Consider the following 16750-nt stretch of genomic DNA (forward strand, 5'->3'; position numbering starts at 1 on the left):
TGCATTCCACCATCTCAGGGCCAAGAAGCCAAGAAGGCCTGTCTCTGTGTGACCACCAAGCGAGTTGGCGGTAACTGGAGACAGACCTCCTCAGATGACCTCAATGGGTGGTGGGGTTCGTAGTGAAGAAAACGGAGCATTGGTGTTCACTTACCGTGAAGGCTCCTTCTGGTTCTTGATGCCAGGGACATCTCTGGGTTATCCTTTCCCACCAGCTCCAAGCAGGACAGATACTGTGAAAAAACAAACAGAAAGTGCCCGCCCACTTGGGGCTGCAGAGGATAACCCCGCCCCAGTTCTCTGTTCGAGCGAGGTATTAGCAACACATAAACTGAACATGTAACCGGTTAAGACCAAAGACAACAAATAGAACTGTAACGGAGAGGTACCGTTTAGTAAGGAGAGACACGTGTTTATCCTGTCTAAGAGATAGGGACGAACCTTCCATCCGACGGGACCAGGCAGAGCGTACCACTGGGTGGGTCGAGATGTCCCTGGCATCAAGAACCAGAAGGAGCCTTCACGGTAAGTGAACACCAATGCTCCGTTCTCAGTTCCTGATGCCAGGGACATCTCTGGGGATATACCCCAGCTTGTTCAACAGGGAGGGCAACCGCTTCTGCCTAGTCCCGTGGAAGGACCTGCTGAAGGATTCTCCTGCCGACGGCCGCCTGGACAGTGGCGTGCGTCTCAATTTTATAGTGTTTTGTGAAGGTTGAGGGCGTAGACCATGTTGCCGCTCTGCATATATCCTGAACCGGTGCGTGCGCTGAGAAGGCCGCTGAGGTCGCTGCCGATCTAGTGGAATGTGCTGTGATTCCGGGAGGCGGGTCCTTGTGCATAGACTGATAAGCCAGTACTATACAGTCCTTAATCCATCGAGCGATGGTTCTTGCGGAAACGGCGGACCCCTTTCCCTTTGTTCGAACTTCCACGAACATGGTGTTGGTGTTGCGTAAAGAAGCTGTGCGCTTAATGTAGGCTTTCAAGCATCTACGCACATCCAGTTTGTGCCAGAGCTTTTCACGTGCATGCGTCGGATGAGGGCAGAAGGAAGGCAGAAAAACGTCCTGAGATTGGTGAAAAGTGGACGGCACCTTCGTGCGCACGAAAGGATCAGGGATGAGCCGTACCGCCTCCTTTTGGAACACACAGAACGCTCTATCGACCGAAAGAGACCTCAATTCCGACACACGGCGTGCTGACGTAATAGCCACCAGAAAGGCCAATTTCTTCGACAGTGTTTCTAGTGGAATGGATGATATCGGTTCAAACGGAGGATGCTGTAATGCGGAGAGGACCAGATGGAGGTCCCATGATGGGAACCTGTGTATTACTGGGGGAGATAGTAGGGTAGCTCCCCTCAGGAAACGTTGCAAGTGTGGGTACGATGACAGATACTCTTGGGGTCTGCCTGAGATAAGGCCCAGCAATGACGCAGCCTGGCGTTTTAGAGTGTTGGGCTTGAGGCCCTTGTCTAACCCATCTTGAAGGAATTGTAGGATGTGTTTGATGGAAGCCGACCCTCGAGGGATGGAGTGCAGGGAAGACCATTTGAGGAACGCCCGCCAGGTTGTCTGGTATATCCGATTCGTGGAAGGCCTCCTGGATGCCAGGATCGTGTTCGTGACCGCCGTGGAGTATCCGAACTCCTTCAACAAGTTCCGTTCAGTTTCCAAGCGGTCAGCCTTAACCACGCCGGGTCGGGATGGTAAACCGGTCCTTGGGAAAGCAGGTCTTCTCTGACAGGTAGCTGCCATGGTTCCTCCTCTGCCATGAGAACGAGTTCCGGGAACCATGGTCTTCTGGGCCAGAAGGGGGCGATTAATATGACTCGGGCCCTCAAGAGGCGAATCCTCCTGAGGACCCTGGTCAGTAGCGGAGTCGGGGGGTATGCAAACAACAGTCCCTCGGGCCACGGGCTGGCAAGGGCGTCCACTGATGCCGCTCCCTGAGAGGGGAACCTGGACATGAACTGGTGCACTTTGGAGTTTATCGGGGACGCAAACAAGTCCATGCAGGGAACGCCCATGCGGAGGGTTAGCAGGTGGAAGACCTCTGGGTGAAGACTCCATTCCCCGGGATGAATGTCCTCCCTGCTTAGCCAGTCTGCCTTTGTGTTTAGCTCCCCTTTGAGGTGATGAGCTATTAGAGAACGCACATTGGCCTCCGCCCAGTGTAATAGTAGCATTGCCTCCAGGTGAAGGGAGTGGGATCGAGTGCCCCCCTGACGATTGACGTGTGCCTTCGCTGTCGTGTTGTCCGTTTTCACTAGGACGTGGCGATCCCGAATTGTTGTCTGGAAGGCGGCGAGTGCTAACCGGATGGCTCTCAGTTCTCTCCAATTGATACTGTGTGCTTTTTCCGCAGGATCCCAGCGACCCTGGGCCGAAAGATGAAGACAATGAGCTCCCCATCCCCGGTCGCTGGCATCCGTCGTAACCAAGACTCTTGGTGGATCGAGGAATTCTCTTCCTGCAAACAGGTTGAGCGGGCTCAACCACCATCTTAGGGCCTGGCGCACTTGCTTCGGTATCTGCAGGTACAGGAGCTTCTTCTTTGCGATGGAGTGTTGGTGAGGTAGGAGGAACCATTGCAGGGGTCGAAGATGGAGTCTCGCCCATGGGACGACGTCCAAGGTCGCAACCATGAGACCCAATAGCCTGGAGAGGGACATCAGTCGACTTTTTGATGACATCAGTGCCGACTTGACCTCCTTTGTGATGATTTCGAAGCGGTCCCAAGGTAGGTACAGGCGATCCTCTTCTGTGTTCATCACCACCCCGAGATGTTGCAGGTGGTGTGTTGGCTCCAGGTTGCTTTTGTGGTAGTTGATGAGGAATCCGTGAGTCTCCAATTCCCCGAGGGTGACCTGTAAGTCCCGCTGAGCCTCCTGGAGGGTGGGGGCTTTCAGGAGCAGATCGTCCAAATACGCAAACAGTCTGATACCCCTCACGCGCAGGAGGGCGACCAAGGGTGCCAGAACTTTTGTAAAGATTCTGGGGGCCGCTGATAGGCCGAACGGTAAGGCTGTGTACTGGAAATGCTTGCCGGCGTATTTGAAGCGCAGGAGGTGTCTGCTGTCGTTGTGAATGGGCACATGTAGATACGCTTCTTTCAGATCGATGGAAGCCAAGAAGTCCATGTGCAACAGAGTTTCCGCTATTGATCTGAGAGTTTCCATCCTGAAGTGGTATTTTTTGACGAACTTGTTGAGAAATTTGAGATCCAGGACTGCTCTTTTTGTTCCGTCCTTCTTTGGGACGGTAAATAAGATAGAATAAACGCCCCCCCCCTCCTGACAGGATGGGACGGGTTCTATTGCAGCAATTTGCAGAAGATGCTCGATGGCGAGCATCATGTCTGCGTGTTTGAGGGTGCAGCGAGATTGAGGCGTTGGAATGAACCTGGGGGGAGGAGGGGTGTTTAATTCTATCTTGTAGCCCTGCTGAATCACTGACAGGACCCAGGAGTCGTTGACTGAAGACTCCCAAGCGTGGGAGAATTCTGACAGGCGACCCCCCAACCTGATGACTTTGCAGTCATTGTTGCGGTTTTTGTTTAGGCTGCGAGCCCTGTTGTCTATAGCCGCCCGCACCCCTGTAAGGGAATCGCTGACGACCCCATGTTCCCCTCTGCTGTCTGAAATCCCTGAACCGGCCTCTAAAAGGCCGGGAGGGCCGAAAGGGCTGAAAATTCTGAAACTGTTGGTAATTCTTTTTAAAAGGTTGGCGTTCTGCCTTCCTAGTTGTTGTGGGCATCGTTCTGCGCTTGTCCACTGACTCAACTAAAATATCCTTGAGGGCCTCCTCCCCAAACAACTTAGTGGCATCATAGGGCACAGCGGTCAGGTTGGATCTTGAAGTATTATCCACTGCCCAATTTTTTAGCCAAAGGTGGTGCCTGCCGAGAACTGAGGCTGCAGCTACTCTAGCTGAGTATCTTACAGAATCTAGAGTGGCATCCGCCATAAAGGCTTGCGCCTTCTGAATTTTAACGAGCTGCTGTCTAAATCTGATGTTGTCAGCAGGTGGATCGTTTAAAAGGCCATCAATCCACAGTAGGGAGGCCCTAGCTGCCATGGATGCCGCAGCCGCCGCTCTTGTAGCATGCATTGAGTTTTCATGAGCTCTTTTAAATGCTGATTCGGCTTTTTTATCTGCTGGGTCTTTGAGTGTGACTTCTCCATCCCTAGGGACCAAGGAGTTTGACACCAGCTGAACTATCGGGGCATCTGTTGCAGGAGTCTTGAGCAATTCAGTCACTTCAGCCTGGAAAGCATAAAAGCGGTTAGAGATAGCTAAAGGCTTTCTGTTGGCTGCAGGTAACTTCCATTCTTGTTTGACTACATCTGTGAAAAGAGAGGGAAATGGCAATAAAATTTCTTTAGGGGTGGCCCTGGGGAACACCCAATCACCCTTTTCATTAGATGGTTCCTGATTATTCGACTGCTGAAGGCCAATAGTCTTTAAAATCTTATTCATCAGTGGATTAAAATCATCAGCCACAAAGAGCCTTTGAGACACTGCAGATGTGTCGTTATCGTCTCCCCCTGACCACTCTGCCTCCTCTCTATCAGGATCCATGGGGTCCTGGGGCATAGGTTCTGTGGGGTCAGCGTCTTCCCCCCCAGGGAGTGGGCTCTTAGGCTCATTACTGATAGGGGTTCTAATAGGCCTGGGATTTCGTGGGTTAGGGACCCCTGATCCCTGGTCTGACAACTCAGAGGAGTGTGCATCACTGCCCTTATCCACAGGTTTTTTAGGATTAAGGTGCTTAATCTTCTTTTTGGCCTTCCTGGGGGGAGAGGGGGAGCATTCGCTGGAGGAGTCTGACTCCGAGGGGGAGGGGTCCCGCTTCCTCCGTTTCTTAGACTTTCCCGCCTTACGGGGTGGCCTTATTTGATAAATGGTGTCCACAATCGCATTCTTGAACCAGGCTTGCCATTCTGGGGGTACCGCTTTGGGAATAGAGATAGTAACGCCATGGCTAGGGCCCACATCTCCCCCGCCCCCTACCGATTCGCCTGGTACCTCAACCTGCTCTTGTTGCTGCAGGGAAGGCTTCGGAGGGGCCTGCTGCGATGACTTCAAAATGGCCGCCGGCTGCTTTCGCGCCTTTTCGAGTTCCGTCGCCATTTTATCCTCCTTCCCACTCTTACTGAGGCGAGCTTGCTGAGGCAATAAAACTTCCGAGGGGCCACGAGGACTCGATATGGCGATGGCACCCTCCGCTGCCCTCCGGGCCGCTGAAGCACGTGTCTCGCGGCCCGAAGGCAGGAGACACGCCGCGTACCCGGGAGCGACCGGTGCGGGCGGCTCCAAGGCAGCCGTCACCGTCGCCGCAGCTAAACTAAGCAAACGGAGCTTCTTTAACTGCCCGATGTCTTTCCCTCGCTCCTCTGACCTTGCGTTTGATGCTGAGCAGCTGGGGAGTGTAGAGATCTCCCGCCTGCAGGAATGCCCCGGTTCTGGAGAGCAGAGCGGCAAGCTCGGTCGCGTCGGAGCTGGGGCGTGAAAAGCCCTGGAAAGCCCCGGACCAAAACGGTCCTGATTGCAGCCTCTGGGCACCAAGACGATTCTTGCCCTAATAGGGCTGCCCATGAAATGAGGAGCTGAATGAGGTAAGGAGAAGACTAACAATTTTTTTTTTTTTTTTTGGTTAGGGAACACACACAACAAGGTAAAGAAGGAAAAAGCTGACAGAAAAGTACAGTTAAGAGGCAAAAGAGAGAGTCAAATTCGAGAAAGACCAGGAGAGAAGAAAATCTGCTGCTGGAGCTGAAGCGAGGACAGAAAGAACTGGGGCGGGGTTATCCTCTGCAGCCCCAAGTGGGCGGGCACTTTCTGTTTGTTTTTTCACAGTATCTGTCCTGCTTGGAGCTGGTGGGAAAGGATAACCCAGAGATGTCCCTGGCATCAGGAACTGAGAACGCTCTCTTAAATATCCATGACATAAGCCATTTAGGGCTTTATAAGTTATAACTAGCACTTTGTATTTTGCCCAGAAACTGCCATGGGCATGCTGGAAGACTCCGAGGAGGAGTTGAAGACTGAGACAGAGCAAACAGCAGATGAGGGTGGGCAAGGACCAGAGCTTGCTAAGAAGAGTGGGTCTGCCATACAGGGAATAGAAGAAGAATTACAGCCGGGTGGGGCAGCTCTTGTGGAGGAGGCGCAACCAATCCCAGCTGTGGAGAGGCGCCGATCCAAAAGATAACAAGAACTAAAAACTTGCATGCATAAAACAGGCAAAGCTGCTGACTCAGCAACTCTTAATTGACAGCACCGGGGGGCTCAGCCTATTTAAGACGCCTGTAACAGAATTTCCCTGCTGATAGCAACAACTGTTTCTTCCGTGCTACTTGGCTGCATTCCTGTGTTTTTCCTTGAAAGTGTTTAGACCTTGGACTGACTAACCTCGCCTCTGGATTTTGCTTTGGACCTTGTTGAATTTCGGATTGACGGACTGGTTTGGACAATTTATTCCCACAGAATTTTGTTATTCTCCTTATGCTTCTGGCTGCGTCTGGCTAAGCCCAGCAGATTTACAACAGAAACCTATTGGCAGCCAATGTAACCCCATCAGCAAAGGAGTAATGTGACATCTCCGAGATGACCCAGAGACCAACCTGGCTGCTGCATTCTGAACCAACTGAAGTTTCCGGACTACTTACAAAGGCAGCCCTATGTAGAGCACATTAAAGAAGTCAAGTCTGGAGGTTACCAGCAGATGTACCACTGTTTTGAGGTCATTGATCTTGAAAAACGGGCACAGCTGGCGTATCAGCCAAAGCTGATAAAAAGCACCCCTGGCCACCGCCTCAACCTGAGAAACCAAGGAGAAGTATGGATCCAGAAGTACTCCCAAACTGCAGACCTGTTCCTGTGACCCCATCCAGAACAGGTAGATCAAAATCGTCTCTGGAGTTCTGACCCCTCACAATAAGTATCTCTGTCTTCTCTGGATTCAGCTTCAGTTTATTTTCCCTCATCCAGCCCATTACTGCTTCCAGGCAGGCATTTAGGGAGGATATGCCATCTTCTGAAGAAGCTGACATGGAGAAGTAGATCTGGGTGTCATCGGCATACTAATAACACCCAACTCCAAACCCCCTGATGATCTCTCCCAGTGGTTTCCTGTAGATGATAAAAAGCATGGAGAGAGCATGGAGCCTTGAGGGACACCATACTTAAGTTCAGATTTCAAAGAGCAAGAATCTCCAATCGACACCATCTGGAACCTGTCAGAGAGGTAGGAGCAGAACCACTGTAAAACAGCGCCTCCCACCCCCAACCCCCTCAGATGTTCCAGAAGGATACTATGGTTGATAGTATTGAAAGCCGCTGAGAGGTCCAAAAGGACCAACAGAGTCACACTTCCTCTGTCCATTCCCAACTGGAGATCATCCATCAGGCCGACCAAGGCAGTCTCCACCCCACAGCCCGCCCAAAAACCAGTTTGAAATGGGTCTAGATAATCAGTTTCCTCCAAGACCATCTGGAGCTGAGAGGCCACCACCCTCTCAATTACCCTGCCCAGCCACGAGAGGTTGGAGACAGGCCTATAATTGCTCAGCTTTGAGGTATCTAATGCAGGCTTCTTTAGAAGAGGTCTAATACTGTAATTGCCTCCTTAAGACAAGGAGGCATCCTGCCCTCCCTCAGAGAAGCATTTATGATTTCTACCAGGCCGCCTACAACAGTCTCCCTGTTAGACAGAATAAGCCATGATGGACAAGGGTCAAGAGAACAAATGGTAGGTCTCACCGATCCAAGCAGCTTGTCCACATCCTCATGAGTCACAAACTGAAACTGATCTAGTTGGGGGAATTGTTGGCCAGTTATTGGCCAACAATTGACCAAGAGCCAGTTTTTACTGGGCTGATGTAATCATTACAAAAGCTTTTGTGAGAATAGGACAAAAAACAAGGACCAATTATCCCAAACACATATTGCGGCTATTCACAAGATTGTAGAAAATCGGGCTAGCCTCCGTTAGCCCGATTTTCTACAACCGTGAGAACCACCGGGCTCGCCTACAAGCCTGGTAGTTCTTAAGTGGGTCACTCACTTCTGTAGCCCAGTGTTTAAACCAGGTTTGCGGAGCAAGTGCTCCTCAAACCCAGTTTTTGAAATCGTGAGTAGCCGTGGCTACTCACGAGGAGACCCCTGACCGGGAGGCTAAAAAGCAGCCCCCCAGCTTGGGGATCTCTCCTGTATGCCCTGCACGCTCGCGCAGGGCATACTGGAGCTTCCGGGGGCCGTGCATCCCCCAAACTCCCCAGCCCCGGCTGGCTCCGTGACGGAGCCGGCAGTTGTGTGAGTGGCCGCTGCTGCCACCCAGAGCAGACTGGCTGATCGTCTGCGGGGAGAGCAGGCTAAGCCCGCTCTCCCAGCTCACCCTCGCCAGGTGGGTGTCTTTGATCGTGAGGCCCGCCTCATTAATTCATACTAGCTTGGCTTGTGCTAGTACTTGACTGAGCCCCCCGCCTGCCCCCACCACAGCCCCCTCACCCTTTGTGCATGCAAGCATGCAGATGCTCTTTCCCAGAGCTGCCCCATCCCCTAAGAGGAAAATCTTACAGTGCTCACATGCAGTCTCCAATTCAAATGCAACCAGGGAGGACCCTGCTTAGATAAGGGGACAATTCATGCTTGCTACCACAAGACCAGCTCTCCTCTGTTCTTATATAATGCTTGGAGGACAGGTCTATGTTTGTGAACAAGTGATAACCTAGGCGCTGTATCTGAGAGCTGTGATTAAGCACATGCTTACTCTGTGTGTTGCAGACATGCTGAAAGCACATACTTTTGAATAATGTCACCCAGAAGTGCATGCTGTAGGGTTGATAAAAATCAATGCTTTAAAAATAATAATTAAGAAACGGATTTTTTATTCTCTTAAAATTTAAATTTATGTTTTAATCATTTAAAAAGAACCTGTCAAAGATATAATCATGAATATTAATCAATATTATATAAACTCTAATTATATTCTATGAACATTTTAACATTTTAATGATAAAGGGATGAGAGATAACAGACCTGATCAATCCTATTCTGCAGGTAGTGTACATACAACACAGACACATGCCTTTGTCCCTCCCCCCGCCTTAAAAATGCAAAAGCAAAGAAGGTCTATAGATGAATAGAGAACTGGAGGGATGGAGTAGATCTGAGTGAGGAGGAGTCATCTGGATATAAATGCAAGGGATAGGGGAGGGGGATAGAAAGTGAAAACTAAAGTGAACAGAACACATTCATGCAGTCCTGAGGAAACTTTTTCAGAGTGTATCCTTTATTGTAGAAGGGAAAATGTGAGTAAGGCACACATGGGTGTGAAATGCAAACAGTGCAATAAAGAAATGCCTTGAACTATTCTTAGAATAGAAACCCCTCTGATCTACCCACACCTACTAGTGCAATGGTGAGTATCCCTTCTCCTCTTCCCTCTCTCCCCTTCTGCTTTCTTTCTCCCTCTTTCTCTTTCCATCTCTCCTTTCTTTTCTCATCTCCCCTCAACCAGTGCTGAAAGGGGAAGGGAGGGTTGGGCTTGGGGGCGGGGTGGGGGGAAACTGGGAAAGATGTTGTAAAATACAAAATGTCAAAAAACATTAAATTAGAAAGAAAGAAAGAAAGAAAGAAAGAAAGAAAGGAAGGAAGAAAGAAAGAAAGAAAGAAAGAAAGATGCAAGCCCTGGTTGCCAAAATGAAACCGCATTATGAAAAGTGTGTAGCTATTACAGTGTGTACCTACCTTCTAAAAATGAAAACTCCATATATTTCTGAATATGTATTAAGGTTATATTAGACAATAAGAATGAACTTTTACTAGAAAATTGTGATTAAACAGACTCTTCCTGACTAGTGATTTAATCATTTAAATTGAGTTATTCTGTGAAGTGATTTAAATCATGGTTTAAATAGTGATTAAAAATTGATTTGATTTAAATCAAATCAAACCTGGCATGCCGGTTACCTGAAATCCACTGCAAGCTGTACGATTTGTACTGAAAATTATCACTCAAGTAATCCTGTAGGGTAAATGTCCTTCGAGGGTCAGGAGTACCTGTCCAGAAAGAAAAAGGTAAGATGGCAAGTGTTGGATGTCATCTCTGGAAACCAATCTGCCTTGTACTCAAATGTGGTATTGTAAATACACAATGGTGAAAACACAATTTACAGGTGAAATGCCTGAATTACAAATATGGCTATGCCTCACAATCAAAGTTAGCTACAATTGGTGAGTCAGGCATGCTCCTGCAGAGCATGATCTGAGAACCCATGCTTTGGTGCTGACTGTAGTGCCTCCACTGCAGTTAACTAGGATTAAACTATGATCAGCATATATGATCAGATTGTAGTTGACAATTATAGTTTTAATCCTAGTAAACCACAGTGTGGGGGCGGGGGGACTACAATCAGCACTAAAGTGCAGGCTCTCACGTCATGCTCCATGGGAGCCTGCCCAACTCATGATCATAATTAACTCTTTTAACTATGGCAGGTCATGAGAACATGGCCTATCAATCAGTCAATCAATCTTTATTGGTACGATCACAGATCAGAAATACTCAATACAAGTTAAAACATTTGTTCACCCAGGCTTTTAATTAAATACTGTTTTAACAGTTTTAACATTGTTTTAAAATATTGTTTTAAGGTTTTAAACTGTTATAACGTTTTAACTTTTTGTTGCCATTTATTTTAACCAATGTTTTAATTTCTTTGTCATTTATCTGTTTTAACTTTTCTGTTTTTGTTGTAAACCACCCAGAGACGTAAGTTTTGAGCGGTATAAAAATATGTTAAATAAATATATAAATCAAAACAAAACAAAGTAATTAAGCATAATATAGCAGCACAATTAATACTATATCCAACGATGTCCATCTATGTAGAGTAAATTAGGGCCCCTTTCATTGTGCGCGGGCTAATGTTTGGATTTCGCTAGCAGTCCAACAAAACGTGGCAACATTTAGAGATTTCTCATCTTTTGGGTCAGAAAGTTTTTTTTAAAAGTTACCTAAGAGAGATCTGAATGGCCTGGGAAGATGATTAAAAGCAGGGAGATATAATGGTGGCAAAAACCCCTATATTGGTCACAATACAGTAAGAGAACGGGGAAAATCCTAGCCTGATTTTTGTGAGCGTAAGAACCACCAGGCTTGCAGTCGAGCCCGGTGGTTGAGGAGCGGCTAACCCGCTCCTGTAGCCTGCCCCTTAGCCTGGGTTTGCAGAGCGAGCGCTCCACAAACCTGGGCTATTTGCTCGTGAGTAGCCGCGGCAACGTGGCTACCCGTGAGTAGAACCCCGGCCGGGAGGCGAAAAGCCGCCTCCCGGCTCGGGTGTCTCCCCAGTATGCCCTGCGCGCTCGCACAGGGCATATTGGGGCTTCCAGGGGCCACACGGCCCCTGAGCTCCCCAGCCCCCGCCTGCTCCGTCTCAGAGCCGGCCATCGTGTGGGCGGCCGATCTGGCCGCTCAGGGCTCCCTGCTCGCTCGTGAGCGGGGAGAGCGGGCTTAGCCCGCTCTTCCCGCTCACAGCTTAAAACCGGGTCTCACTGATCGTGAGACCTGGTCCAACATGGCCTATGTTTGTTATAGGCTAGCCTGTTCAGAGAAGGGGAATCTGTCTGCAATGGTCTCTCATTTCTAAGCACTCCTAACAGGTAGAAAGAGAAACTGAAGATTTACATTGGTCACTCCCTGGATTGTAAAACCACTGGTTAAATCTTGATTTAAAAAGTGATGAGCAAGCTAGTGAGTACAAATTCCTTTGAGATATTAAAGGTTATTTCTACTTCAGAATATAAACAAGGAAAAGGGTATAGCCTAAAGAAAGAAAGAAAGAAAGAAAGAAAGAAAGAAAGAAAGAAAGAAAGAAAGAACAGCACAAGAACATACAAATTCAGAGACACACCCGTTCTGCATTTCCTTCCTACTCTAATTTACAGTTAAATATATGAGGGCACAAGTGCACTACGGTTTGGAAGTGTCTTTCTATTGAGCTTTCACATAAACTGTCTGGCCTTTTATTTTAATAAAGCAGAGTTTTTCAGAGCGGAATAGTTTCCAATCTGTATTGTTTTAGGGAAAGGAAGATATTGCATATATTACAACATACCAATTTTGTTCCCTGGGGTTTTTTGTACAGTCGCCTATTTCTCTCAAGCAGAAAACTGTAGAGGATTACTTTTTTTCCTGCTACACATCATAGCGTGACAGATTCTGATGCAGTAGGGGTGGAGGACCAGGGTAGTCCAGAGGTGAACCAGAATGTAGCAACTGCAGATGCTGGAACTTTCACAGGGCCTGATGACACAAATCATGCTACCTCCATTGTTGATTCAAATGACTCTATAGTAATGTTGTTTGACAACCCTCAGTTCTTCAGGCTACCTGATATTACCCCTCAAAGGAAACAAGATAATTTAGGTTCCCTTACTTCACCACCTGATTTTAATGTGTCTACTCTAAAGCCTTCTCATCAGAGGAAAGGTGTGACCGCCCCCCATCAGCTTTGGGAAAACACTGTACAGGTACTTGTTCGGGACAGGCAGTATTAACACTGTTTGAAGAGTTCTCCCAAGTAAAGAAAGTTCTAATGGGGGTTCAAGCAACTTTATTGGCTATTTGTTCCTTGATTGAATAAGGCATTTTGAAAATGACTTCTCCTGATTCTATTCCTGATTGTGAGAGGACTAAAGAAACTAAAGACCAGGTTGACCACAAAGATAACTCTTTTCATGATGAGACATTAGACCTGGAACTACCAAATATAAACAGAGATACTCCTCTTTATTCTGATCAGTTTTATGATAGGCCTGCAGAGATAGCAATTTGCCCTACATTTGTTTGTCCTAGGGGCACTGAAGTCCCAGTCTCTGCAAGCTTTGGTAACAATAGATGAGTTCCAGGATAGTTCTGAAATAACACCCATAGGGACAAGTGAGTTTGCAGTGAAAAGGGATAAGATAGATGAGGCTATCCTCGCTGGAAAGTCCACTTTTAAATTTCAGGACCAAGTCAATAATAGGGAGCAAGGGGTCCACCAATATACCCATTCTTCCATGAGAAATTCCAGGGAGCCTGATTGCAAAGAATCTCTCATTCTTACCTTGTCCAATTGGACAATAAAGGACAAAGCAGGCTCATTCGTAGAGGAAAAGACCATCCTACAGATGGTCCATCCTACAAATGGACATTGGTTTAAAGAAACAAAAACTGCATAAAGAAGCATTTAATTACATCTGAGACTCAGGCCACCTGCCTACAACTTAGAGATCACATTTCCTCATCAAATGGAAGGCGCCTGAAAGAAAATAGGGGACAAAATATTTCTACTCAGTTTCCTAGGGGGCAAAAACAATTTCAGTGCCTTAGAAGGGCTTCTAACTGGAGACCACATGGCCCTAATTGTCTGACTTTTCCTAACAACATTCCAATCAGACGACCATGGCCCTTTTGATATGAGCTGCAACTTGGATTATTCAAATTGGAGCACTGGGTGGGGCAGGCGGCAACATCCCACGACTCATGACAGGAATGGACCTGGTAAAAATTCCTATAGTCTAACTATGAAAAAAAATTCCTATAGTCTAACAGGAACCCACTATAGTCAGGTACAGAAGTAAAGCCTAACTCCTTGAGGCAAAATGCAGCTCAAGCCTGGGAGGCAGGTAATAGACATTCATCTCTGGCTTATATTGAGGGTGATTGACTATCAGCCCCTGAGAGGCTAGAGGTAGATACCATCAAAGTGGTATTATGGAATATTACAGGGTGAAAGGATACGGTTGTAGCTTCAGATTTTATTAGCTTTCTCCAGTCCTGTGATATAATCTTTTTGCATGAAACCTAGCTGTTGGAGGAAAATCCATTGTTTGTGCAGGGTTATAAGGTCTGGGAGCAACCAGCTAGGAAAATCCTCCAAAATGGGACGAGTTAGTGGAGGGGTTAGCATACCTCCTTTCTACCTCTATAGATATAAATGGATTGTTGCAGAGTGGTCAGCACTTCTTTCAAGTGCTCTTAGTGCAAGGTAGTGGTGTTGGTTCCTTGGTTTGTGTGAATGTGTACTTTCCTCCAGGTTACTTAAGAGAAATTTGGAGCAGGCTAGAGGATTTGGTCGACGGCCTTATTCTAGATCATCCAAACTCCCAGCATGCTTCTGAAGTGCCTGCCCTACAAGCAGGGATCCCATGAAAGCAGAGCATCCCAGTCTCCGGAAACAATACACTGAGAAACACACAGTGAGGCCCTTCACACATGCAGTGTGAAGCGTCAAAAGGAGGACTGCAGTAGATGACCGCTTACCGCAGATGATTGCTTACCCTTCCTCGAGTGGATTGCCTGCCCAGTGAAGCACTGAAAGGAGGTCTGCGGTCGGCAATCACTTATCACAGATGATCGCTTACCCTTCCTCAGGCGGGTAGGCGAATCACCTGCCCAGACGAACGGCAACTTGCCTGCAGCTCTCCTGCACCTCACTCAGCAGCTCCGGGAGCCTCAATGGAGCCCCAATATCCTCTGGAGCCCCAATAATGTACTGCATGAGTGCACAGTGCATTACTGGGACCCCCCCCATCTCTGCCGAGTGTGCTCACCGCAGCTGCAAGCAACCACAGCAGACACCCAACCAGAAAAATGGGGTTAGGGGAGCACTCACTCTCCTACCCTCGTTTAACTGGGAGGCTACATAGATGGGCTTGCCACCTCGTAGCCACTGCACACGCACCGCAGAAACTGGGCTGGGCTCCCTTAGGTTCTGCTGCATGTATGAATAGCTGGAGATGATAGCACTACCATGTGACTGGTCTCTCAGCACCCAGAACCTCAGAGGCCTTTCTTGAAACAGTAAGCAAGAGCTTGGTAAATCCCAGGTTCTATGGAGACATGGGGCCTAGAAATTTAACTGTGGTGCCTAGTCGAGAATATTCAGAGGTTGAGTTCATTTAATAACACCTTTATTTGCCCCAGAGAGCCCTGCTTCTGTTCTAAGTATGTTACTTGTAGAGGGAACAAAGAGAAGTCCATTGACCCACCCACTCCACAATGTCCATCATTAAGCCTGTTAATTTGGCCAAGTGTCCACTGCCTGGCTCCTAATATTTTGGGCTGGCTCCTAGATGAAAAGAAAATTTGTCAAGGCCTTCAGTAGGCAGCCTCTACTAACCCTAGCTCAAGATCTAAGAAGGCAGAGAACTCAAAAGGTCTTTAGCAAAAGCCATCAACTGCTCAAGCGAGTTTCACATGTGCTTACCTGGCATCATAATCCTGATCCCAACTCCTGTATGCAGCTGGCAGCTTCTCACCGGCTATCATTAGGGCTGGCCCCTACCATTAGGCAGAGTGACATGGCCTGATTTGGAGGTACAATTAAACTGCGCGGCTGTTCTCACATGCAGGCAAAACCAGGCTAATGAAGCCAAGCATAGTCTTGCCTCTGTGTGAGAACTGCTGGGATTGCACCTGATCCCAGCGGTGCCTCAGCAGCAAACCCGCTAAGCCAGCCACCCTCTTAACCAGGGTTAAGGGGGCTAGTGCTCCCTTAGCCATGGTTTTAAAAAAAATCATTTGCCAGCGCTGCATGCTTGCAGCCACGGCTGGGAACTATGGGGCTCCTGGCCAGCATCAGGGGAATCCCCATGTGCAGTCCATTATGGAAGTTCCAGAGGCTGGGGAAATGTGTTCTGGCCCACGACTCTCTGCACTGCCTGAGAAGGAAGCTGCATGTCTGGGAGCCCGATCTCCATGCCCAGACCAACAGCAAAGATCATCTGAAGGGGAGGTAAGCTTTTTCAGGCTTCCTCCCCTTCCCCTACAAGCCCTTTCTCACAGATCATGAGAAAGGGTTCCGTATGTGAACGTAAACAATTGGCAATTGTTTAGTTTATTATTGGGTGAGGTTTTTTTAACCACATAGCTGGCATCAATAGATTTTCTGTTTCAGGTTCTGATGTGTCCCTGGATTAAAAGAAGCCATTGATTCTTTTCCTCCCCTTCAGATGATTCTCGCTGTTGGTCTGGGCACGGAGATTGCACTCCCAGACATGTCTCTGGATTAAAAGAAGCCATGGCCTGGTTTCCCCTCCTAACACTCCAGAATTGGTTAGATATGATTCATTGGCTCTGCAGGATCAATACTGTTTATACCGAGTCAAACTTTTGGTCCTTCTAGCTCGGGGCTGCCTTGGAACTTTCAGCTAAAAACCTGAGGTGTGGAAGGGTAAAGTTACCCCCAAACTGCCCCCACCCCATTTTTTTTTTTTTACTGCCACCACAAATTTTATTGCAGTGGTGGCTCCTCTGGGCAGTTGGCAATCACCAAATTCCATAAGCCCTCTGGAAACATGGCAACATTCCCAAGAAATTTATGGGGGAAAGACAGCTGCAGTTGGCTCAGAAGAGTGCCACCAATAGTAAAACTTCCTCTTTCACACGTTTTGTGTTCCACCTCTGCATTGCCAAAATGTCCCCAATTTTAATCAGCTGTGAACCAGATGGCAAAATAAAGGGGGCTGCATTTTAGGACTTTCTTTATGTCAAGCATACATGTTTTAGCACCACTGCTCACAGCAAGCCAAAGTAACAAGCTTCTTTCAGCTCATCACCTCTTAAATAACAGGGCCTTAACAGCCAAGTCCTAAACACATTCCCTTTGAGGACATGGCAATTTCAGTGGAATTTCTTTCAAATAAGTCCTTATGTTATAATAGTGATCTCAAAAATCCAGTATTGTGAAAAG

General features: G+C 47.9%; 1 protein-coding gene across 3 annotated transcripts in view; it reads right to left on the bottom strand.

The window, feature by feature from the left end:
- The window catches only part of DPP4 (dipeptidyl peptidase 4), a 100137-nt gene that overhangs the window by 68514 nt on the left and 14873 nt on the right, over positions 1-16750 (bottom strand). For all 3 annotated transcript variants that reach the window (XR_008313485.1, XR_008313484.1, XM_053284918.1), the window contains exon 3: positions 9981-10070. Coding sequence is in view for 1 of the 3 variants with exons in the window: in XM_053284918.1 (XP_053140893.1) it covers positions 9981-10070 (90 nt within the window). In the remaining 2 variants the exon portion in view is untranslated. The remainder of the gene's footprint in view (positions 1-9980; positions 10071-16750) is intronic.

Source organism: Hemicordylus capensis, chromosome 1 (genome assembly GCF_027244095.1).
Source record: "Hemicordylus capensis ecotype Gifberg chromosome 1, rHemCap1.1.pri, whole genome shotgun sequence".
Classification (NCBI taxonomy): Eukaryota; Metazoa; Chordata; class Lepidosauria; order Squamata; family Cordylidae; genus Hemicordylus; species Hemicordylus capensis.